The sequence below is a fragment of the Terrapene carolina genome, unplaced genomic scaffold (assembly GCF_002925995.2).
Source record: "Terrapene carolina triunguis isolate 2854851 unplaced genomic scaffold, T_m_triunguis-2.0 Scaffold28843, whole genome shotgun sequence".
In the NCBI taxonomy this organism is placed as follows: Eukaryota; Metazoa; Chordata; order Testudines; family Emydidae; genus Terrapene; species Terrapene triunguis.
This window is the reverse complement of record NW_020693194.1, coordinates 1,423-25,313: the sequence shown is the minus strand read 5'-3', so window position 1 is coordinate 25,313 and position 23,891 is coordinate 1,423. Positions and strand designations below refer to the sequence as shown.

Here is a 23,891-nt window from a genome sequence, read left to right as displayed (position 1 = left end):
GCGCTCAGCGGGGGCCAGGCCAGGGGTCCGGGCCGGAGGGAGCTGCTCGGCTGCAGTCGGACTGGGCCGCGCTAAGCCTCCCTGGAGCCCTCCTCACGCCCCGCCCCCCAGCTTACCTGCCTGCTGCTTGTTTCAGGCTTCCCGGGAACATCTGATTCACAGGAAGCAGGGGAGGGGGAGGGGGAGGAGAAGGGGGCGGAGCGTTCAGGGGAGGAGGGGGAAGTGAGCTGGGGCCCGGGTCGGGGTGGACAGCTGCCTGAGCTTTTGTTAAATGTAAAAGTCCTTTTAGAACCGGTTGTCCTGGAACAACCGGTTCTAAAAGGGCTTCTAAATTTAACAACCGGTTCCTGCGAACCGGTGGGAACCGGCTCCAGCTCACCACTGCCCCTGTCCTAGTGGCACATTTTTCATTAAAGCCTCCAAGGTTGAAATTCACAGTGGGCTGCTTCCTGCTCAGGAGTCAGTTCCAGGAAGGGAAACACCCAATTGCTGCTGCTGCAGGCGGGACATATCTCTGAGCTCAGGAAAGTGAAACTAACCCTGTTACACTGTCCAGAGGAGCCATGGCTGCAGAGAACCCCGTGGAAAGTCTCCAGGAGGAAGCTACATGTCCCGTCTGTCTGGAGTATTTCACAGAACCTGTCACTCTGGAGTGTGGGCACAATTTCTGCAGAGTCTGCATCAGCCAGTGCTGGGAGGGATTCGATTCAGCCGCCTCCTGCCCTCAGTGCAGAGAAACTGTGCAACAGAGAAACCTCAGGCCGAACAGGCAGCTGGCAAATGTTGTAGAAATCACCAAACGGCTGAGTTTACAGGCAGCAAGAGGGGACGGGGTTTGTGGGGAACATCAGGAGGCTCTGAAACTGTTCTGTGAGGAGGATCAAACTTCAATCTGTGTGATCTGCAGAGAGTCCCAGGCTCACCGCGCTCACAAGATAGTTCCCATACAGGAAGCTGCCCAGGAGTACAAGGTACAGAGTTGCTGTCCAGTCTAATGGGTAATAACTTTGGATTTCAATGACAGGTTAGTGGCATCACAACTTCCCTGACAGATGTAACTGCATCATCTCGTTGTGTGTAGCCTTCATTGCATGAAAATTGATATACACATAAATGATACTCCAGCCTGGCAAGAAAGGCAATAGATGAAGATTTTAAATTTGTCTGATGTGGGAAAGTTTTATGTGAGAAGCTGAATCCTTTTCAAACCCACCCACTCTATTTAATATCTTGCATTTTGACTATAAAACACCCCCTACACAGACAGTCATCCCTCAAAATAAACCCACCAAATCATTTCTGTTTGTCAGGAAAAAATCCAAGCCCATTTGCAGACTCTGCGGGAAGAGAGAGAAAAGCTGCTGGGATTTAAAGTGACTGGAGAGAAGAGAAGCCAGGAGTATCTGGTAAGTGCCTGTTGTTCTGCACCTGCTGGGACATGGAGGTGGGAGGTTTGCTTGTTGGTATATTTCTCTGTGCTGTGGGGAATGTGGGCTTGTGTGTGTTTCTCTGTGATCATGGAGTATTCTGTGTGTCTGTGGGTGTGTGTATCACAAATGTTCTCTCCCTGGAGAAGGACAAAAGCATCTTCTGCAGCATCTAAGATGTATTTTAATTAATGAGTTAATCACGATCCCTTTTGGTTTTCACAAAACTTCTCCCAAACTGCCCTGATTATATCCCAGCAGTGCTGTGTCCCGGCGTCTGCCATCATCTCTTTTATTTGTTAATCATTTTATTATTTTTTCTCCCCTGATAATTCTAGCAATGTGCTGAATCCTGCTGCCCTGGATCTGGATTCTCAGGGCCTCTGGGCCCTGCTTAGCAGAGTGGGGCTCATGGGGCTCACAGTGAAGCACTAAAAATAACTGCATAGATGGCGCTTTTCAGCTGCAGCTCGGGCTCTGAAGTCCAACCCCCTTCCTCACTCCCTCCCTCACTAGGCTTCAGAGTCTGAGCTCCAGGCCCAATGTCTACACACTGGTAGCACGAGCCCCAAGAGCCTGAATCTGTTGCACTGAGCTTGGAGGCTCCCTGCTGTGAGCTGTGTAGCTGTACCCTCAGGGGCCATTGGTAACACAGTGTCCGAACCACGTCAGACATGGAGACATCCCTTTAAGGGATATTGGGGCCAAATGGGAAGCAGTAAGAAAATCCTCTCCCGTGTGAGCACAACGTATAGTCGAGTGTTAGGATGTGAATGATCACAGGTTTCAAACCCCAGTCCCCTGGTCCCAGACTGTCATCACAACCCGACAGCTCTCCGGAACCAGCAGGGGAGGGGCTAGTGGAACTCTGGCCTACCAGAGGATCTGCCTAAGAAGCTCCTCATTGGAGCAGGCATTTGGATGCATGAATTATGCCAGCAGGAGTCACAGGAAGTTGTCCAAACAACTGAGTGAACTCCCAATCTGCTGCTGGACTGGACCCTGACTCTGGCTTGACCCTGGCATTGTTCCTGGCTCAGGTTTGCCCTGCTGTACTGCTCTCTGACTCTGGCTGGGCCCTTTGTGTGGCTTGCCTGACTCCGACTCCAGTCCTACCCCCCCCCCCCCCCCGTGTGACTCCAGACACTGATTCTGGCTCAGCCTTTGGTATGACTCCTGATCTCAACTGTGGCCCCAACCTTGGTGAGATCCTGACTCTGACTCCAGGCCTAACTCTGGCTTTAGTTCCTGGCTTCCAACCACAGCTCTGACCAGTAGGTATGACTGCTCATTCTCTGGTCCCTATGCAGATGTCTTAGAAATTGTAAAGAAATTCTGTCTTGTAAAACTGTATTAAAGGCCATCAGGCTCCATCCATGCTCCTGACCAGCTCTTTCCTTATTTCTTATAGAAACAGACAGAAACCGTGAGACAGAAGATTGTGTCTGAATTTCAGGAACTGCGGCAGGTCCTGGAGGAACAAGAGCGACTCCTGCTGGCTGGGTTGGACAAGCTGGACAAAGAGATTCTGAAGAAACAAAATGAAAATGTCACTAAACTCTCCGAGCAGATTTCCCGTCTCAGTGAGCTGATCAGTGAGTTGGAGGGGAAGTGTCAGAAGCCAGTGAGTGAATTCCTGCAGGTGAGATTGAGTGAGAAACATCTCAGGTCCCCACACAGGGAAGGGAGGGCTCCTGAATCATAAGCACTGGGGCCAGCAGTCAGAGATCTCAGGGTAACTCAGCGTGTGCGTACCTGACATGTGAGTGACTATTGTTCTTTGCAGAGTTACAGACACAGAGATATTACTGAAGGAAAAGCCCCATTACCTCAGGGAATCCATGGCCCTGGGGCCATGGCAGGGCCTCTCTTCCCCTTACTTGCCAAATCCCTTCTCTGGGATCCCCTGTGTGTGTCCATTGGGACTGAGATTTTCTCTTTCTCTCCCCTCTAGGATGTCAGAAGCACCTTGAGCAGGTATGTGGCTCTCTCTCACTCCCCCTCACACTTCACAACACTGGGAAAGAGTTTGGAGATGATGTTAGCACCACATCTCCACAGGGCGAAAATGTGTGAGGAAGGTCACATACTGGACACAAATCTCTCTGATCAACTTCATCTTGAGGTTCTCACCAATGTTCCCTCTAAGCTGTGTGGCCACCCAAGAGTCAATCAAGTGCCACGCACTGATTAGCAGAGCCGCACACCTCCGGCAACGTGTGTTCAGGTGCCCCCAGTCCCCGCTGCTCTGCAGCCGCGTTGCTCCTGCCCTCTGCCTTGCAGCTCCTGGCCAGCTGCTCCTGGGAGGAGGGGAGGGGGGTGCTGATGTCAGGATGTCCCCCTCCCCCCACGCCTATGTACCCCATCTCTGCAGTGCGGGGGGGACAGGTCTCAGGAGCAGGATGGAGCTGCTGGGAGCTGCTGCGGTCTGAGCGAGCCTTCTGGTGACTGCCTCTCCACTTGAAGAGACAGCGCACGGTCTCTCATACACTTCCCCAGCAGCCAGCACACACTCACTCTGCCTCTGTCTCTGACACACATACACCCACACTGTCTGTGTGTGTGTGTGTGTGTCTCTCTCTCTCTCTCTCTCTCTCTCACACACACACACACACACACACACACACACTCTGTCTCTGTGTCCCTCCCTCTCACACACACACTGTGTCCCTCCCTCTCACACACACACTGTGTCTGTGTCTCTCTCACACACATACACACTCTGTCTCTGTGTGTGTGTGTGTCTCTCTCACACACACACACACTCTGTCTTTCACACTCACCTCCCAACACATACTTGTGTCGTTGTTGTTGTTACTCCTTGGTACTTCCTGCAATACACATCAATTCTCTTTATTTTTATTCTTTCAAAGTGCTGTTATTTGAGATTTTTGACTGGTCTCTGAATTTCATAATTTTATTTCTCTATTATGCTTAAATTTTATTCTTTGAATAGTGAGTTCTAATATGCCTAACCTGTCCTGGCTGCAGTAATTTTCCATATGGTAACTTTTAAAAAATATATATTGTATCTAGGTTTTTTGTTTCTACTGGTGGCGCAGATCTGCACATTATGTCAATATTGGTACACATAACAAAATTCATTCCACACATTGATGGTAGAAATTGGATGGAACACTGGTTCTCACCATTTTATAGAAGACTCTGGAATTATCCATTCAGTGGGAAAGACTGACCTCAATTATTTCCTACAGCTGTCACGTCCCTGGGGGACTGGCTGTCTCAGGATTGTGGGGATGGAATACGGGCCTGTTACTGCTGGTTACCATTTAGCCCTGGGCAGCAGTGGTCAAGAGTCTTTCCCACCTGTGGACTGTTTGGAGACCTGTATGGAATGAGCTGGGGAGTGGGGAGTTGGTGTCACAGTCTAGTTCCCAGTGGACAGATTTCTATAACACTCAATGTGGGAACCTCCTGTCCATCAGAGCCTGGAGGCAATGGAGTGAACTGGACATAGAGACTCAATTCCCCTCTTATCTCCAGAGATGATCTCTCCAGGCCAGAGTTGAAGAATAATAATGGGTCCTTTGGGAGATAAGGTTACATTGCCATGGTCTGTGCTGCTCCTGCTCTGAGGCTGGGAGAAGCAGAGGAATTCTAACTCCAGGCCCATTAGAGCAGCGACTCACTAGCGAGAACTTTTAATGCGTCACTACATGAAATATAATCATGAGAAATTATTTCTCTCCAGGTGTGAGAAGGGGAAGTTCCAGCAGCCAGAGGAGATTTTTCCTGAACTGGAAAAGAGACTCGGTGATTTATCCAAGAAAACTATTGCTCTAATGGAGACTCTGAGGAGGTTCAAAGGTACCGAGAAGGGATCTAGGAAAGGAAATTGGGATGAGCCTCTGAGATTGTGGGAGGAGAATGGCTCTGGCCAATTGGTTCATAATTAGATTATGCTTCTATTTAATTGTTGGGTGACAATGTCAGACACTTGGGGTCCAATTAATTAATTCTAACTTTTACTTGTACCAAAAATATGCCTTGACATTACAATTACTATTAAAGTAAGAAAAGACTCATAGACTTTCAGGTCAGAAGGGACCATCATGATCATCTAGTCTGACCTCCTGCACATTGCAGGCCACAGAACCTCACCCACCCGCTCCTGTAATTGACCCATACTGAACTGCTCAAATCATGATTTAAAGACTTCAAGTTACAGAGAATCCACCATTTACTCTAGTTTAACATCTGCAAACGATCTGTGCCCCATACCTCAGAGGAAGGCAAAAAACCCCAGGGTCTCTGCCAATGTGATCTGCTGGAAAATTCCTTCCCGATCCCAAATATGGTGGTCAGTTGGATGCTGAGCATTTCAGCAAGACCCAACAGCCAGACACCTGTGAAAGAGTTCTCTATAACTCAGAACCCTCCCTGTCTAGTGCGCCATCACCAGCCATTGGGATATTTCCCACTAGCCATCGCATACAGAAAGAAGTGATGGTCAGTTGCCTTCTCCTGGAGTATTGTCAGGTCACGGTGGATTTTTACTATGAAGTTCCGACTACCTCTGACAATGTCAAACATAATATACACATCTGAATTATATATTTATTAGTTCTTTTCCAATCACCTTTGAGTGTTATGAATATTAACAATACACATGAATGAACTTTTTCAGTGGCAGGGCTTTTTTTGTCAAAGATATTTTTATATTATTCTCTTTTCTGATTGGTTTATTATCACTGATTATGCATAGGTCACTTTATCACTTTTCTCCACACTGTGGTTTTTGGACTTTGCTAACTGCTCCTGGGCAGTACATTTTGGGTGTCTGTTGTCTTTAAGCACATTGTGTGGTCAGATCATCTCTTTGTCCCACATAGAGAATTATGAACACACCACTTTACAATAAGGTCACTTAAGGCAACATTTCCTGTATGCCAAGCAAACTGCTCACCAGGCAAAAGCCAAGTCAGTCAGTGCAAACGCACAATCTCCGTCTGTCCAAACTGCTGCATATGAAATGACCCTTGTACCAATTCTCAATATTTAACCTAATAACTAGTGGAAAGGTGACAAATGGAGCAGGTGAAGCAGGGTCCCAGGTGTCAGGATGTCTCCCATTAATTCATGACTTACCAAATTAAAAAAATTAAGGCCCAAATGTAGCAAAATAGCTGAATTTGGGGCACCTGAGTTTCTCTCCCAACTAGAGAGCTGCAGGGCAGGTGCTCCAGAGCTGTGCAGCCTCCACAGCTGCAGGTGGAGTCAGTGGGAGCTGCAGGTGCCCAAACCCTCTGAGAACCAGGCCCCAGGTACCTAAAGGTCAGTACCCAAACTCTAGACCCTAAATTAAAGGCCGTTTGTTAAAGCTGGACCTAGCCCATCACTGTGCTCTGGTCCCGTACGGCAGCTAGTCTGGGCAAAATGGGCTGCGGGGAAGGAGAAAGCCCCTCCCCCACGGTGCGGGATCCCTCCAGCACAGGAGCCTCTTGTGCCTCCTCCACAGCAGCTGCAGGCACAAGGCGTGTTCCTGAGAGGGCTGGGAATGGGGTGGGGGTGGTGAGGGCGGGTGGAAGAGGGAGGGGGTGGACGACAGACAGAGGGACGTGGGCAGTGTAAAGCTGGGCCTCTGACACTCTGCACGCTGGGCAAGACACACAGGGCCCATTGTCATAGGGATGTAACTCTGGCTGGCTTCAGAACTTCCTCAGCCTGTGCCAAGGTCTGCACCGGCCCCTGCAGCCACTGAACAGCGGAGTCACAAATGGCCCCTCCCCTCTCTCCTTTAGCCGGTACAGGGGTGAATCTGGCCCATGGAGCCAACCTTCCCCCTGCCTCAATTTCCACATGGATAAAATGATTTTATTATTATTCCTATTTCTGCCTATGAAAGACGAGGGCCCCATTGTGGTGCTCTCTGTAGAGACTCTGTGCAAACAGAAGCAGCGGGATCGGGGGTGATGTGGGCGGGGGGCGCTGAGCTCAGGGGCAGCGGGGACCAGGACTGGAACCCAAGGCCCCACGGCCAGATCCTAGGGTCCCGCAGCTGGAGCCTGGGGCCCCGTGGCTGGGAGATGCAGCCTAGGGCCAGAGCCCGCTGCCACACGGCCGAAGCCCATGGTTGGAAGAGGCAGCGGGGGCCAGGGGTGATGCAGGGGGGTGGTGAGCCCGAAGTCCCACAGATGGAGCCCAGGGTCCCACAGCCAGATCCCAGGGCCCGCTGCCATGGGGAATGGAGCCCCATGACCAGAGCCTGCTGCTTGCCATCCCAGGACTGAAGCCCAGAGCCCGAGCCCCACTGCCCCTGGGAAGGTGGGAAACTCACACCGGCTGCCTGCTCCTCCAGCGTGTGTGTCTGCAGAGGAGGGCAGAGTCCAACACCTACTGGTGGCCCTACTACTTTCCCCCCTGCTGCCCCCAATCACCGCACAGGAGGCTGTAGCTGCAAGAAAAGCCCTTCGTGGCCTTATGTGGCTCCTGATGGCCGAATTTGAGAAACACTGGTCTAGGCAGGGCCAGTGATTCCACTAGGCGACCCTAGGCGGTTGCCTAGGGCAGCAGGATTTGGGGGGTGGCATTTTGCCACCCTCGGCGGAAATTTGGCGGCGGGTCCTTCACTTGCTCCGGGACCTGTCGCCGAAGTGCCCCGAAGACGTGGAGCGGAAACACCCCCGCCGCCGAAGACCCCAGGCCCCCTGAATGCTCAGAGGAGGAGCGCTGCTGCCTAGGGCGGCAAAAACCCTGGTGCCGCTCCTGGGTCTAGGTTATGACAAAAGGCAGTAAGTGAATGAGACAAACCAACTAGAGTCTGAAGGGAGGGAGGGGATGAGGAGGGGAAAAGTAAATCTCACTTACAGATTGTCTGTCCTGGGATGGTTGTGAGGCTGCAAGGATGTTGGTTCCATTGCTGAGAGATGCCCAAATGAGAGAGAAAATAGAAGGTTTCAGATCATTTTATACTAAATACCTGAGGGTATGTCTACACTACGAGAGTAGTTCGATTTTAGTTAAATCGAATATGTGCAATCGATATTAGAAAGTCGAACGTGTGTGTCTACACTAAGGACAGTAATTCGACTTTGTGAGTCCACACTAACGGGGCAAGTGTCTACATTGGAAGCGGTGCACTGTGGGCAGCTATCCCACAGTTCCCGCAGTCCCCGCTGCCCATTGGAATTCTGGGTCGATCCGCCAATGCCTTCTGGGTAAAAAAATGTGGCGAGGGTGCTTTTGGGTAACTGTCGTCATCCGTCAGTCACTACCGCCCTCCCTCCCTCCCTGAAAGCGCCGGCGGGAAATCAGTTCGCGCACTTTTTGATCAGTGACAGCGCGGACGCCACAGCACTGCGATCATGGATCCCGCTGCGACCATCGCTGCAGTTGTGGCCGTTCTCAACGCCTCACAGCTTATCATACACCTTTCCCAGAGGCAGATGCAGAGAAATCAGGCGAGGAGGCTACGGCACCGCCGTGAGGGCCTGAAGTCGGAGAGTAGCACAGAGCTGTCAGAAACCACGAGCCCCAGCGCCCAGGACATCACGGTGGCAATGGGGCATGTGGATTTTGTTGAACGGCGATTCTGGGCCCGGGAAACAAGCACGGACTGGTGGGACCGCATAGTGCTGCAGGTCTGGGATGAATCCCAGTGGCTGCGAAACTTTCGCATGAGGAAGGGGACTTTCCTCGAACTTTGTGAGTTGCTGTCCCCTGCCCTGAAGCGCAAGGACACCCGCATGCGAGCAGCCCTGACTGTCCAGAAGCGAGTGGCCATAGCCCTCTGGAAGCTTGCAACGCCGGACAGCTACCGGTCAGTCGCGAACCACTTTGGCGTGGGCAAATCTACCGTGGGGGTTGTTGTCCTGCAAGTAGCCAAGGCAATCGTCAAGGTACTGCTGTCAAAGGTAGTGACCCTGGGAAACGCGCAGGCCATCATAGATGGCTTCGCAGCGATGGGATTCCCAAACTGCGGTGGGGCTATAGATGGGACTCACATCCCTATCCTGGGACCGGGCCACCAGGCCAGCCAGTACATCAACCGAAAGGGCTACTTTTCAATGGTGCTGCAAGCACTGGTGGACCATCGGGGACGTTTTACAAACATCAACGTCGGATGGCCGGGCAAGGTTCATGACGCTCGCGTGTTCAGGAACTCTGGTCTGTTTAGACGGCTGCAGGAAGGCATTTACTTCCCGGACCACAAGATAACTGTTGGGGATGTGGAGATGCCTACAGTGATCCTCGGGGACCCAGCCTACCCACTAATGCCCTGGCTCATGAAGCCCTATACTGGCGCCCTGGACACTGCACAAGAACTCTTCAACTACCGGCTGAGCAAGTGCAGAATGGTCGTGGAGTGTGCTTTTGGCCGTCTCAAGGGGAGATGGAGAAGCTTACTGACTCGCTGTGATCTCAGCGAAACCAATATCCCCATCGTTATTGCAGCTTGCTGTGTGCTCCACAATCTCTGTGAGAGCAAGGGGGAGACCTTTATGGCGGGGTGGGAGGTTGAGGCAAATAGCCTGGCTGCTGATTACGCCCAGCCAGACAGCCGGGCGATTAGAAGACCCCAGCGGGACGCGCTGTGCATCCGGGAGGCTTTGAAAGCCAGTTTCAAGACTGAGCAGGGTACCCAGTGACTTTTAAGTTTGTGGACACAGAAGCTGAACTTGCCCCCGTTTCTTTACCCGGTTGCCGTCGACTATCCTCTCCAGTTACATACCCCCTTCACCCCCTTCCCAAAAAATAAAATCTGTTCTGTTTTGTTAATGGACACCGTTGTCTTTATTACTGTTTTCGCGGGAATGTTTTAAACCTGGGACGCAGACTGTGGCATAAGATCTGTAACTGCCCTCCCCCGCCACAAAGTGACAGAGCAACCCCCCCTCCCCCCCAGGACATGAAAACCACCTCCCAGACTGACCAGGGTAACTAGTCACTGCGCTGTATATGTGCCCTGCTGCTGGACCTGCCCCCTGCTAAAGGTGACTGTCCTGTCCAATTACCAAGCCCCTTCCCCCCCCCTTCAGACAGACTCTCCTCCAAAAGAAGAGGATGGAAACAGTAATGAACAGAAACGTATTTTTTATTAACAACCGCACATGGAACGGGGGGGTGAAACTTGGACGGGGTCTTGTGTGAGGCGGGTAGGAAAGGACTTTTCAAATTTTGGGGAATGAGAGCCTTCTAGTGGTAGAGCAGTCCGCAGGGGTGGAGTGAAATTTTTCACGGACCCTGCCGCCCCTCCGTGTTTGGACTTTGGGTGAGGGGGGTATGGGACTTGGTGGCGGGGCAGGGCAGTTAGAGAGAGACTGCAGCGGGGCTCTCTCCTCCTGCCTCCGGTCCTGCAGAACATCCACAAGGCAGCGGAGCGTGTCCGTTTGCTCCCTCATTAGTCCAAGCAGCGTTTGAGTAGCCTGCCAGTCCTCCTGTCGCCACCTCTCCTCCCGTTCAATGTTTGCCCGGTGCATTTGGGACAAGTTCTCCCTCCACTGTGTCTGCTGGGCTGCTTGTGCTCGGGAGCATCCCATTAGTTCAGCAAACATGTCTTCCCGTGTCCTCTTCTTCCTCCTCCTAATGTGCGCTAGCCTCTGGGCAGATGTGGCTGTGGGAATTGGAAAAAGGGAGTGAATTCCTGAGACAGATCAATGTATCTGTGAACAGAGAACATAGTCTTTCTCTGTGAACAAGACCATGCAGAGCACCTATCACACGCGCACTGAGGACAAGGTCGAATTTTCAGCCCTCGCGTACAGTGCCTGCGGTCTTGCTGTGGCGAGCTGAGGAGCGGGGCAGGACACCGGACTTTGTCTAGCTGGCAAACATGGTAAGCCGTAGACTTGGGGCTGCTTAAAACTTTAAGAGTGGCACTGGCCTCCTTTCACATAGAAAGCAATGCGAGTCTCTGCTGGCAGCAATCCTGCAAGCATGAACTCTGCCCCTGTCCCAGCCCCTCGCGGCTGTAAACCGCGTGGCTGTAAACCGGCGGTTGCAGTTCTGTAAAGGGACGGGCAAGCAGTCCCAATACTAACTTTCCCCTACCTAATTCACAGCAGGGAGTCATGCCAGACATCACCCTCCTGAAGGTCTCGGAGAGCCAGAAGGAGCGGATGCTTCGTGACAGCCTGCAGAAACCGGGGCCATTTGCTGCAATGCTCTGCAAGGCCATGATCCCCGAGTACCTGCTGGCGTTGTGGCAGGGAAACGTCTCATACCACGGGGGGCCTAATAAGCTCTCCCTGCCCAGGAACCTGCTCATGAGGCTTGAAAAACACCTGCAGGAGGCCTATGAGGAGTTCTCCCCGGAGGATGTCGCCTCTATCCCCGGATACATTGACCAGTTTTTGGCTTAGGTGCCCTTGGAGGGACAAAAGAGTGGAGCGTTTTGGGCAGTATAATCATGAAGCGGACATTGTGAAATTTTTTGAAAATAGTTCGGACTATATATTGAAGCGCCCAAAGACAGACTAATCATGATACCCTTTGCACATATTCCCGTTTTGTTGGACTTTACTCTTTACATGTTTTGAAGCACTTTACCCATTGTTAATATTTTAAATCTTCCTGTTCTGTTATAAATAAATGTTTACATGTTTGAAAGCACTTTAGCTATTGTTAATATTTTAAATATGCCAGTTATGTTATAAATAAATGTTTAGATATTTAAAACACTTACTGCTTGATCCTTCCCCTGAATCTGTGTCTGGGATAACGGCTGGGGAGGGTTGGTAGGGGATCTCTGTGAGGGTGATGAAGAGCTCCTGGCTGTCGGGCAAATCAGCGTTGTAAGCGCTGTCGACTGCCTCGTCCTCCTCATCTCCTTCCTCCTCTTCCCCGTCCGCTGAGGAACCGGCCGCGGACAATATCCCATCCTCAGAGTCCACGGTCACTGGTGGGGTAGTGGTGGCAGCCGCACCTAGGATGGAATGCAGTGCCTCGTAGAAACGGGATGTGTGGGGCTGGGATCCGGAGCGTCCGTTTGCCTCTTTGGTCTTCCGGTAGCCTTGTCTCAGCTCCTTGATTTTCACGCGGCACTGCGTTGCATCCCGGCTGTATCCTCTCTCTGCCATGGCTTTAGAGATCTTCTCATAGATCTTTGCATTCCGTCTTTTGCAGCGCAGCTCGGAAAGCACGGACTCATCTCCCCACACAGCGATGAGATCCAAGACTTCCCGATCAGTCCATGCTGGGGCCCTCTTTCTATTAGATTGCACGGCCATCTCTGCTGGAGAGCTCTGCATCGTTGCCACTGCTGCTGAGCTCGCCACGGTGTCCAAACAGAAACTGCGATTCAAACTGCCCAGACAGGAAAAGGAATTCAAATTTTCCCGGGGTGTGGCTGGTCAGAGCATCCGAGCTCGGACTGCTGTCCAGAGCGTCAACAGAGTGGTGCACTGTGGGATAGCTCCCGGAGCTATTAGCGTCGATTTCCATCCACACCTAGCCTAATTCGACATGGCCATGTCGAATTTAGCGCTACTCCTCTCGTTGGGGAGGATTACAGAAATCGATTTAAAGAGAGCTCTATGTCGAACTAAATAGCTTCGTTGTGTGGACGGGTGCAGGGTTAAATCGATGTAACGGCGCTAAATTCGACATAAAAGCCTAGTGTAGACCAGGCCTGAGTGTGTCTCTGGGCCTCTGTCTGTTTCTCTGTCACAGTTATGAGAGTTCAGAGTGGAGATGCTGTTATAAATATGAAAGCCTGAAATCTCGTCTCTTTTCTCCTTTCCATCGCCAGACACTCTGCCGTCTGCACTGGAGACAAGAAGAGGGGAATCCCTAGGAGCACACAGACAGGGTGAGATTGCAGCTGGAGATTGTCTTTAAATTATGAGAAAATTCCAGTGAAAACGTCTTCATGAGATTGTAGCCAAAGTTGCCAACCAAACCAACGCCGACCATGGTACCCACAGCCCTAAAAATAACACATTAAACTGTGGGGAGATCCCAGGCTGAAGTCACACATACACTCCTGAGACCATCCTTAGTGCTGAGTTCATGCCCACGCTGATGAACAGAAATACTCACTGAGCAGCACCCGAACAGAGCTCTCTGCCATGAGGGCTGACACAACCTGCTGCTTTACCCTGGTGCAGGGGGTCTCCCCATCACTGTTCTCCAACATCCTGCCTTTCCTTTGGGCACGGCTGGGCTCTCCCATTGGAGCTGCTCCCTAGACTGGGGAGATGCTCTCCCTGTGATGCTGCCAGCTCCTCCCTTCTTTCTGGGCTGGGGATGGGGCTACCCCAGCCAATGCTTCCTCCTACTCTCTGGTCTTCAGCAGCTCTTCCCCAATGCTGCACCTTCCTCTCTGTTCCCTGGCCTGGGAGTGGAGGCTGCATTAGGGGACGGAGGTTGCCTCAGGGTTTAAAGCTGGTACCTGCCTCCTCTGCTACCTCCTCAATAAAAGCTTCTGACACCTTCCTGGCGGTGTCTGTGCTGCTAGGAATGGAGCAGCCCCAGCAGAGGGGGAACGGAGCTGAAGCTTCTGGAAGCAAATGAGAAACAGAGTGAGGAGCTGCAGTGACAGCTCTGCTCAGACTCAGGTACCCAGGACAGAGGCAGCTCCCTGGGATCCAGGGCCTGTCCCAGCCAGAACGGGGCTGCTGGGGAGTGTGAGAAATGGTCCCAGGCTCCCCCAGGGCTTAGCTCTGCCCCTCACGCTCTGATTCTCTCTCCCCGCAGCGAATGTGACTCTGGATCCAGACACGGCTCACCCCGAACTCGTCCTGTCTGAGGATGGGAAAAGTGTGAGACGGGGAGACACACGGCAGCGACTGCCCAACAACCCTGAGAGATTTGACACTGTGCTCTGTGTGCTGGGCTGTGAGGGATTCACCTCGGGGAGACACTGCTGGGAGGTGGAGGTGGCGGGTGGGGGAGGCTGGGCTGTGGGGGTGGCCAGAGAGTCTGTGGGGAGAAAGGGAGGGATCAGCCGTCGCCCTGAGTGGGGGATCTGGGCTGTGGAGCAGTGGGGGGGTCAGTTCCGGGCTCTCACCTCCACTGCTACCCCCCTGCCCCTCAGCCGGTTCCCCAGCAGGATCCGGGTTTGTCTAGACTGTGACCGGGGGCAGGTGACATTTATCGATGCTGGTGATGAGGCCCCGATCTTCACTTTCCCGCCAGGCTCTGTCCCTGGGGAGAGAATCCAACCGTGGCTCGGGGTGTGGCCAGGATCCCAGCTCAGCCTGTGTCCCTGAGACCCAGGGAGGGGGGGGAAATATTCCACTGGGGACCCTGAGATCAGCCTCTCTCGGCTCACACACTCAGGGCCAGCTCCAGGCTCCAGCTTTCCAAGCAGGTGCTTGGGGCGGCATTCAGAATGGGGCGGCAGTCCGTGTCCCGCGGCGGCAATTCGGCGGGAGCTCCGCCGCTCTTCCGGGCGCGGCGGCAATTCGGCGGTGACTGCTTGGGGCAGCAAAATTGGTAGAGCCGCTCCTGCACACACCCCAGTCTCTGTGACCACTGCCTGTGGACTTTTTATCATATTGTCTCTATGACCCTGGAGGTTGCAGCCTCTGGACTGTCAAACCATAGAGATCATTCAGTGAGTGAGGCCAGTCTCATCACTGCCCCAGGGATTGTGCAGCCTGTTTGCCACTGTCCTCTATGGTCCAGGAGGACTCTGGGGATCCTGGGTCAGACAGTGCCACTGAGACATGTGGAGGGAGGGGGGGAACAGCCCACTGGGAATGAAACAATGGGCTTCTCTAGCCACAGTCATCCTAGCCCCTATGGCCTGGAGGACTCCTGTCTTCCCAACCATCTGGCCTCTTAGCTCTATGGCCCCTGGAAGCTCCTCCCCCTCCCTCCCTGCAGCATCAGGGATGGGAGGGGATGGGGTGAAGAACCCCTGGAGCTGCAGGAGGAGCTGAGGGGCAGATGTGGGGGCTGCAGGGTCATAACTGAAGGATGGGCTTCGGGCAGAAGTGATGTGGGTTTGGGGGCAGAATGAACAGCCGGGCTGGGGACAGGCAGATGTGGGAGTGGCAGGGACACAGAATTATTTGGGGTTTGGGGGAAAAGCTGGAGACTCCGCAGCAGCAGGGATACTAGCAGAGGGAGAGCCAGGGACTGGGGAGTGTGCATTCATCCCCATAGCTAGTAGAAATGAGTAACTAGCGTAGACACGTCCAACATTGATAGAAGGGGTTTTTCCATCAATGCAGTTAATACACCTCTTGGAGAGGCAGTAGGTAGGGAAACAAAGAATTCTTCCCTTGACCTATCTGCGTCTACATCGGGGTTAGATCAACCTAACTACATCGCACAGGGTGTGACATTTTTCACAGCTCTGAGCAGTGTAGCTAGGTTAACCTAAGGTTTAGGGGTGGACTAGGCCTCAGGATGAATAAGGGTATGTCTACACTATAGTGGCTAGAGTGGCACAGCTACAACGGTACAGCTGTGTCCCTGAAGTACAGTACTGTAGATGCTTCCTACATTGACAGAAGTGTTTTTTCCATCGCTGTAGTAATCCCCCTTTCTGAGAGGCCATAGCCAGGTCACCGGCAGAATTCCATTATCTACATCGGGGGTTAGGTCGATCTGGCTGTGGCACTCAGGGCACACAATGTTTCACAGCCCTGAGTGACATCACCTGGTTGATCTAAGTGTTAAGTGTAGAGCAGGTCTAAGAGGGGTTTCCCTGGAGCTGGCTGGAAACACAGAGTCTGAGGAACTGGCTGGAGCTTGTTGTGCGTGAGGCAGAAAGCCAAGAGAACCAGTCGTGAGTGTGATCCCAGGAGGAAATGGAGAGACAGAGCTGGCTTCAGGCACAGGATTCCCTGGAAAGGCAGACATGGAGTTCTGAGTAAGGAAACTGCCGGCTGCTGTTTGTTTGTCCCGTGTTCAGGGCACAGGAATGTGTGGACATTGTTTGTAAATAATAAAGATTGCACCAAAGAAATACCTGACTCCTATCATCAATTTCTCCTGCCAATGGAAGAACCTAGCAAGGCCCCAAACACTGGCTAACTGCTCAGGTCAAAGGAGCAATGGTACAACCCGAGTCAGAATCTAGACCTGTGGAGGCAAATGCGTTGGTGGGAAACATTTGCCGGGAGCTCCAGCAGCAAAGAGCCTGTGCAGAGGAGCAGATTGCTGCTCATTGTGGACTTGAGCATGTCCAGCTTTGTGTGCCGAGCAGTCCCCATTGTCCCTTCTCTCAGGCCTGACACTCCTCTGCCCAGAGTCAGACAAAGCCCAAACTGGCTCGTATTTCCCCCCAGCAGAACTGGTCCACACAGTGATTATGGGGTCAGTATTGGGCCAAGGAGAAAAAATGACAGGAAGAGACTGGGGCAGCTGGAATGGGACTGGGGATGGGGGTGGGGCGTGGGTAGGATTGTTACTTTCCCTTCTGTGCATGGAGTTTTACAAAGATTAAACCTAAAATCTTCTTTCCAGCTCTTAGCTGGCATTTTGAAGGGGCTGGGCTGTAACCTTTAGACTGTAACATCATAAAGCTTAGAGGATTTGCCATAATATCACCCTTCAGCTCCAGGGTTGCTTCTCCTGATTAATGAGCTGTTTACGTTTTCATGCCTTGTCACTAGCACACACCAGCTGCCTCTGACCTTTACCCAGGGAGCCCCCGTAGCCCGGCTGGTCCCAGGCGGGTAGTTAGATGTTCAGTAAGACACAGCCAAGCCAAGGCTCTTCTACACATGCATTGTAACTGAAATAACTCAATGGGGTTTAGTTCCCACCTAGTGTTTCAGTGCAGGTCTGTGTATGACTGTGGACACCCTCATTGTGAATTAAGAATGGCCTGGTTTGATTGAGGATACATCTACACAGCACCTGGGAGGTGTGATTCCCAGCTCGGGTAGACGTACACATGCTGACTGCTGGAGCTGGCACACTACCAATAGCAGTGTGGCCGTGGCACCAAGGGGGCGGCTTGGGCTAGCCACTGGAGTACAATCCAGCCCGACCCCCGCCTGGACACGTACTGTGTAGACAGACCCTGACTCTAAGCTTTTGTGTTCGTTAGTTTGTTTCCTTCTCCCCTTTTCCTTTCATTCCCTTCCTGCTTCTTTACACCCCACTCCTCCCGTTCCTTGCCTATGTAATTCCTGCTTTCTTCTTTCCTTATCTTTCTCCAGCTCCTCCTCCTGGGCTCTCCTTTCTCGTCACCTCATTCTGCACCTGTGCAGCTCATATGAGGTGGGACAGGGACCTGCCATTATCAGAAAAACCATTTCTGGTGCAGAGAGAACAGAAGATCAGAGATCCAGCAGTCATGGCCTCAGTGGCACCTGTACAGTAAATCGAAGAGGAAACCAAATGTCCCACCTGTCTGCAATATCTGACAGACCCAGTGACCACACACTGTGGGCACAATTTCTGCTGCGTCTGCATCACTTAGTACTGGGAGAAATGGGCAGAGCTGGGCTCGGACCCTTTGTGCTGCCCCACCTGCAGAGCCCGAATCCAGATATAGTGGAAAAAATCAAACAACTGGATTTCAAACCAGGAAGAGAATCTGTGTGAGATGCACGACAGAGCCCTAGATCTGTTCTGTGAAGAGACCGGGGAAGCCGTGTGTGTGGTTTGTGAGAGATTCCCCGAGCACAGATCTCACTCAGTGCTTCTCATGGAGGAGGCTGCCCAGAAATACCAGGTAGGACACACTGTGGAGCCGAGTTTATTCAATCCTTCCCTTCTCAAACTAAGTCTCTCAGAACCACAGTCTCCCAGTTTCCCAGATTTTCTCCCTGATTTCTGGTTCCACCTAAATCTCTGCCCTGCAGGCTCCTTCCTCTGGGCAGGTGCAGGGAGCCCTGGCCACTGATGCTGCCCCAGCCTGTCAACCCCGCACTGTTCTTTAGAGAGAGGTGGGCACCAGAGCTCTGGGTGAGGCACTTTCCTTGCACAGAGGATTGAAGCTGGATGTGTCCGTGCTGCCGCTAGGCAGGAATGGAAGGAACGAGCTGCTCCCACCACACCCCTGACAGCCCAGGCATTGCCAGCAGGGCATCCACATTAATCATGGACACAGCCGCCCTCGCTCTGCTGCACGGAACATGAGTGGGTTTAAACACAGGTGCTATGGGATATTCCCTAGGGACCCATCTCTGGAGTCACATGATTAAAAGAGATCCTCGGGTTTCATAATAAAAAAATCAGCAACCAAAAAGGAACCTTCTAGCCCCTATGACTGAAAAGATACATTTGAAAATGTGGCCTGAGCTTAACTGATATAGAGATCCTGAGCCAATAGGTGTGAGAGGAGGGAACTGCCCCATCCATCTCAATGGGCTTGTCTACAAAATTAGGTTGACTTAAGTTAGGTCGACCCACAGGCACCGCAGTAATTAAATCGACTGTTGATGTCCACACTGCCCTCCTGCCACTGGTGCAGGGACGCTTTCACTGACTGAAGTTTGGCATTGTGAGGCACTGACAGCCAGAGGGTGGGGCATTGACAGCCGGAGCCCTCCCCCACCCCGTCCATGGGCTAGCAGCTGGAGCCATAGAGGAAATGTGAAAAACTAGCAGCAGTGAAACTGACAAGAACATCAATTTCATGGCTTGTAGGCTCCCTGCTGTGAAACTGAGTCCTGCTGGAGGCTCACACCTTGGGCTGTCCCCTGGGGTGGGGGCTGCAGCTGTGATCCCAGGTCCCTACTGACAGCTGGGGGCCCCAGCTGTGAGCCCAGAGCCTGGTTGACGTCTCAGGATATCAGCACTGGGGCGGGAGGACTCCAGCAGTTAGCCCAGCTGTCAGCTGGGGTGTGGGGGCAGCTGTCAGTCCTGCGCCGATGTGAATGACTGCTCTGGAGTCCTCATCCACCACTCTCCAGCTGGGAGCTATGTGTGTGTGGCAGGCAGGGAAGGCAGTGCGCCCAGCTCCCTGGTACAAGAAAACAAACATGATACACAAATCGGCAGCTTACAGGTACTGAGGTCCCTGCCCCAAAGAGGTTGCAGTCTATGAAGATGAGTAGAGACAAATTCCCCCTCCTCTCCATTTGGGCGTGTACTTTATTTTCAAACACAGTTTGAGAACCTTCTGAATTTTCTGTTGTACTAAGATTGCATTTACCGAAAATAAATAATAGCCCTTTGACAGAGGCAGACCTTTTCTAAAAAAATCTGATTTCTACCCAGGACCATGGTTGAACTCAGTGTCTGTTTATTACTTGGGTTCAATGGCTGCAAAATTCACCTTTAAATCTCTCAACTCTCTGAGTCATTGCTAGCTAGCTTTCCACCCCCGAAGCTTCTCTCTCTCTCCATATGCTCAGTTTAGTTCTTTGTTGCTTGACTGTTCGCAAACAGTAGAGTAAGTTCCAGTAAGGGACATACCCAATTGTGCTACAGGTGGGGCATAGTTCTGAGCTCAGGATAGTGAAAGTGAAAGCCATGGCTGCAGAAAACCCCATGGAAAGATTCCAGGATGAAGCTACTTGTCCCATCTGTGCGGAGTATTTCAGAGAACCTGTCACTCTGGAGCATGGGCAAAATTTCAGCCAACCCTGAATCACCCAGTGCTGGGAGGGATTGGCTACAGATGTCTCCTGCCCCCAGTAAAGAGAAACTGTGCAACAGAGAAATCTCAGGCCAAACAGGCAGCTGGTAAAAGACATAGAAATAGCCAAGTTTAGAGATAGCAAAGGGATCAGGAGGGGAGAGAGTGTGTGGGGAATGTTAGAGGGCTTGCCCTCCACCCTCTCACTTCCCTGGTTCTTGTCATACAGGCAGCAGAAATCTGAAGTGCAGACAATACAATATTTATTGGGGTTAATTTCCAGCAAGCATGATTCCAATTTTCTCACCCACTTCCTGTTTGACCCCAATTTATATAGTAATATTCTCAGCTTTACCTTAACCAATTATTGTACTGAAATCTATCTAACCAATCCTAACATACTGTAACATAATTCTCTAACCAATTATATCCCACTACCCTAATTCACTGACACCGAGCAAAATTAATTATACAGCAGACAGAAATAATTAGAGAACCAGACAGATTAACAATCAAAAAGTGGGGGCCATAAAGATAAAACAGTAGAGAAATGAGGGTTTCACAACCACAAGCGTTAATAAGTAATTTCTTGGCAGACAGGATGCTATCAAAGTAAGTTTTCTTTATCTGATGGTGTTGGGCATTATCAGGGCAGGATCATCTTCCTAACAGCCCAATAGCACCTTATTTCAATGTGACTGGTTTGGAATGTGAGGAGGTGACCGTAAACTTCCCAGTTTATGGCTGCCCCTGCTGCTTAGCCAAAGGCCTTAGCCTAAGAACAAGGCCTCAGACTCTCCTAGTGAGAGAAGGCCCATACACAGGCGGACTGTGATTTTGTTTCTTTGTTTTTATACCCCTTTAACTAGCTAAGTGATAAAAATACACTTAAGTTTCTTAAAGTATAGGCCTTTACAGGCAGGCCTGAATATCTATATTCTAACAGGGAACACCAAGAGGCTCTGAAACCGTTCTGTGAAGAGGATCAAACTTCTATCTAGCTGGTTTTGCCATCTGTCCCGGGCTCACAGATCTCACACGGTGGTTCCCCTAGCGGAGAATCCCCAGGAGTACATGGTAAGGAATTGCTGTTAAGTTGAATAACTTTAGATTTTGGACAACATATAAAGTTATTAATAGAGTAATAACTTGGGATTTTAATTACAGAACAATTTCATAGCAAGTTGCCTATCACGGCTATTAGTCTGACTGCATCACTGAGCTCTGTAAAGCCTCCATTGTATGAAACATGCTATAAAAAGTAAATTATGCAGCATGAAGACTTTTCCTATCTCCTAGAACTGGAAGGGACCTTGAAAGGTCATCGAGTCCAGCCCCCTGCCTTTGCTAGCAGGACCAAGTACTGATTTTGCCCCAGATCCCTAAGTGGCCCCCTCAAGGATTGAACTCACAACCCTGGGTTTAGCAGGCCAATGCTCAAACCACTGAGCTATCCCTCCTGGGATTAAATCCTGGCAGGAAAGACATCCAGGGTAAGAAACATGTCTCTGAGAAGTTGAATTCTTTTCCAAACCATTTCCCACTTCAGACCATTTGAGCAAGAGGGTCCCATGACTGCAGAGAACCCAGTGTAACTGCATTACTCAGCTGTGTAAAGCCTTCATTGTATGATAGATGCTATAACAAGTAAATGATACGGCAGTGTGGAAAAAAAGGCAAAAAAACCCTGAAGAATTTAAGATGTCTGATGTGATCGAATTTTTTTCTGAGAAGCTGGTTCCTCTTCAAACCCAGCTGCCACTGGTGACAGAAGGGAACTTTCTACAGAACAGAAGCTGTTAAATGACCAGTGAGGTTTAAATCACATGAGTTGCAGGCCGATCTATGTGAGCGTGTTGCCTTCCGAGTGGAGAATAGGAAGTTACAATCAGTTGTTGTTACTGATTTGTAACACGGTTTGTATTAGTAGTATTTTCATCTCAGTAGCTGCAACAGTCACCAGATGAGATCTGACTGTGATTGTGCTGGACCCTGCACAAAACACACTGAGGGACAATCCCTGCCCTCAGTAGGTGACAGCCTAAAAAAATAAGGCAGACAAAAGGTGGGAGAGGAAACAGAGGCACTGAGAGGGACAGTGATTTTCCCAGCATCACAGGTCAGTGATAGAGTGGGGAATGGAACCCAGGACTCCCAAGGCCTAGTCCAGGGCCCACTAGACCATGCTGCCTTTCCTGCAGTAGTGAGCAGTGATGAAGTGCAGTGGTTAGGAGGGAAAGACACTTTGATAAAGGTCCCAGGCCCAGCAGGGAGATGAGGTTTCTCACTGGGATTCTGAATTCCTGTGTTGCTCCATCAGGGATTGAAGGGGACTCCCATAGTGCATTAACTAACACTTAATAAATACATCAAAATTAAATACATTACAGAGATAAGAACCTGTAATGACAGACGTTACTTCATGAGAAGCTCCAGAGAAAGAAGACCCAGAGAGAGTAACGGTAGGGGCAATCCTAGGGAGACCAAAGGGGCTGGTAGAGGGAGCAGACAGAGAACAATGGTAGAGGCAGAGTCACTGCAGGGTTGACCCAGTCTTCTGCCTCTCCCCTGTGGGTGGAAACACTGATCACTATCACTATAGGAGGGAACAATAGAATGGAATGCCCAGAAGAATGAACGACTTAAGGACAATTTCCTGAAGGGACCCTTACCCTTGCAGAGCTTTTCTGGCTCCAACATTTACATTTCTACACAGCGTGGTCTGGCCCACAGAAATAAAAATCGGCACATCTTCCATGTGTTTTTGGACCAATGCAAAAAAAACAGGTACAATTCAAGTGACTTTTAAATTGCCTATGAAACTGAGTTAATAAAATAAATGAGTTTATGAACAACCAGAAAATATACTTCTCAAGTTAAAAAACTATAACTGGACTTCTTGGCAAAGAAATTGTAAGTTTTCTTACAGGAAAAGCCACAAACTGTCTGGAAAGGAAGAGTAGACTGAATTACTTGCCTCAGTGGAATTAAATATCCAGAGAATTGCTGGGCCTGTGATGATGATGACTGGGGCTTGCACACCTGTGGCTCCCCCTCCCCATGCTGTGGAGGCACAGCCAGGCAGGTCTGCATCTGCAAGCAGGCGCCCTACCTCAGGTGCAGCTCCCATTGGCCGTGCTGGCCAATAGACTGGGAGCCTCCCGGCCAATGGAACGGGCTGGGCTGGGCTGGGCCGGGGTAAAGGCAAAGGGGGTCTGGAGCAGGGAGGCAGTGGGGGAGGGGAATTGTCTGGCACAAAGGGGGGGCTCTCTGGAGAGGGGTGACAGGGTCACAGGGGTCATTGGGAGTCTCTTGGGGGGGCAGATGGTTGTGTGGGTCTATGTGGGGGGGGAGGGGAGTGATGGACGGAGCCAGCCGTAGCCCAGGTCTGCTCTGTGGGGGGTGTTGCTATAGCCCCCTCAGGAAGCCCCCCTTGCTGCTCCTTTCCCCGGCCATGGATCCATCTGTCTGTCCCCACAACCACCTGGCTCACCAGATGTGTCTGTGTGTCTGTCTGACAGGGACAGACTCCTGCTGCTCGCTCTCTTCCCAGGGCTGAGAGCTGATGCCTGTGGCTCCCTCCCCCTCCCTGCTGTGGAGGCGTGGCCAGGCAGCTCTGGCACCGCCCCCTGCAGCTCCCATTGGCCGGGGTTCCCGGCCAGTGGGCTGTGAGCCGGCTCAGCGCTGGGGCCTCTCCGCAGCACGCGACTCCGGGGCGAGAAAGCTGCTTGTGGGGAGGCGGGGGGGGAGCTGCCCCCAAAGTGAGCGGGCCCCACATTGCCGACCCATGGCACGGGGACCCCCAAAGCATGGGGCCTGGGGCCCAAACATTGGTGGAGCTGGGCCTACCTTCAGGAATATTGGTGGAGCTTGGGCACCACGGGCCCATATAACTCGCCGCCTATGCCCACTGATGCCTAAAACATGTCCTGAAACAGAGCTGTTGGGATGTGGTTGTCAAAAGTTATCACATTGCAGACAGACAGAAACGCCATCGAGTTGGGTCTGGGGCC

At 51.6% G+C, this 23,891-nt stretch overlaps 1 protein-coding gene across 1 annotated transcript; it reads left to right on the top strand.

Annotated features, from left to right (window-relative positions):
• Positions 1 to 554: 554 nt before the first annotated feature.
• Positions 555 to 14,664, top strand: LOC112125172 (zinc finger protein RFP-like). Its single transcript, XM_024223619.3, has 7 exons — positions 555 to 971; positions 1,311 to 1,406; positions 2,839 to 3,069; positions 3,382 to 3,404; positions 5,140 to 5,255; positions 13,138 to 13,197; positions 14,085 to 14,664. The coding sequence occupies exons 1-7, from the start codon at positions 564 to 566 to the stop codon at positions 14,597 to 14,599; spliced, it is 1,449 nt and encodes a 482-aa protein (XP_024079387.1). The 5' UTR covers positions 555 to 563; the 3' UTR covers positions 14,600 to 14,664.
• The last annotated feature ends 9,227 nt before the right edge of the window (positions 14,665 to 23,891 follow it).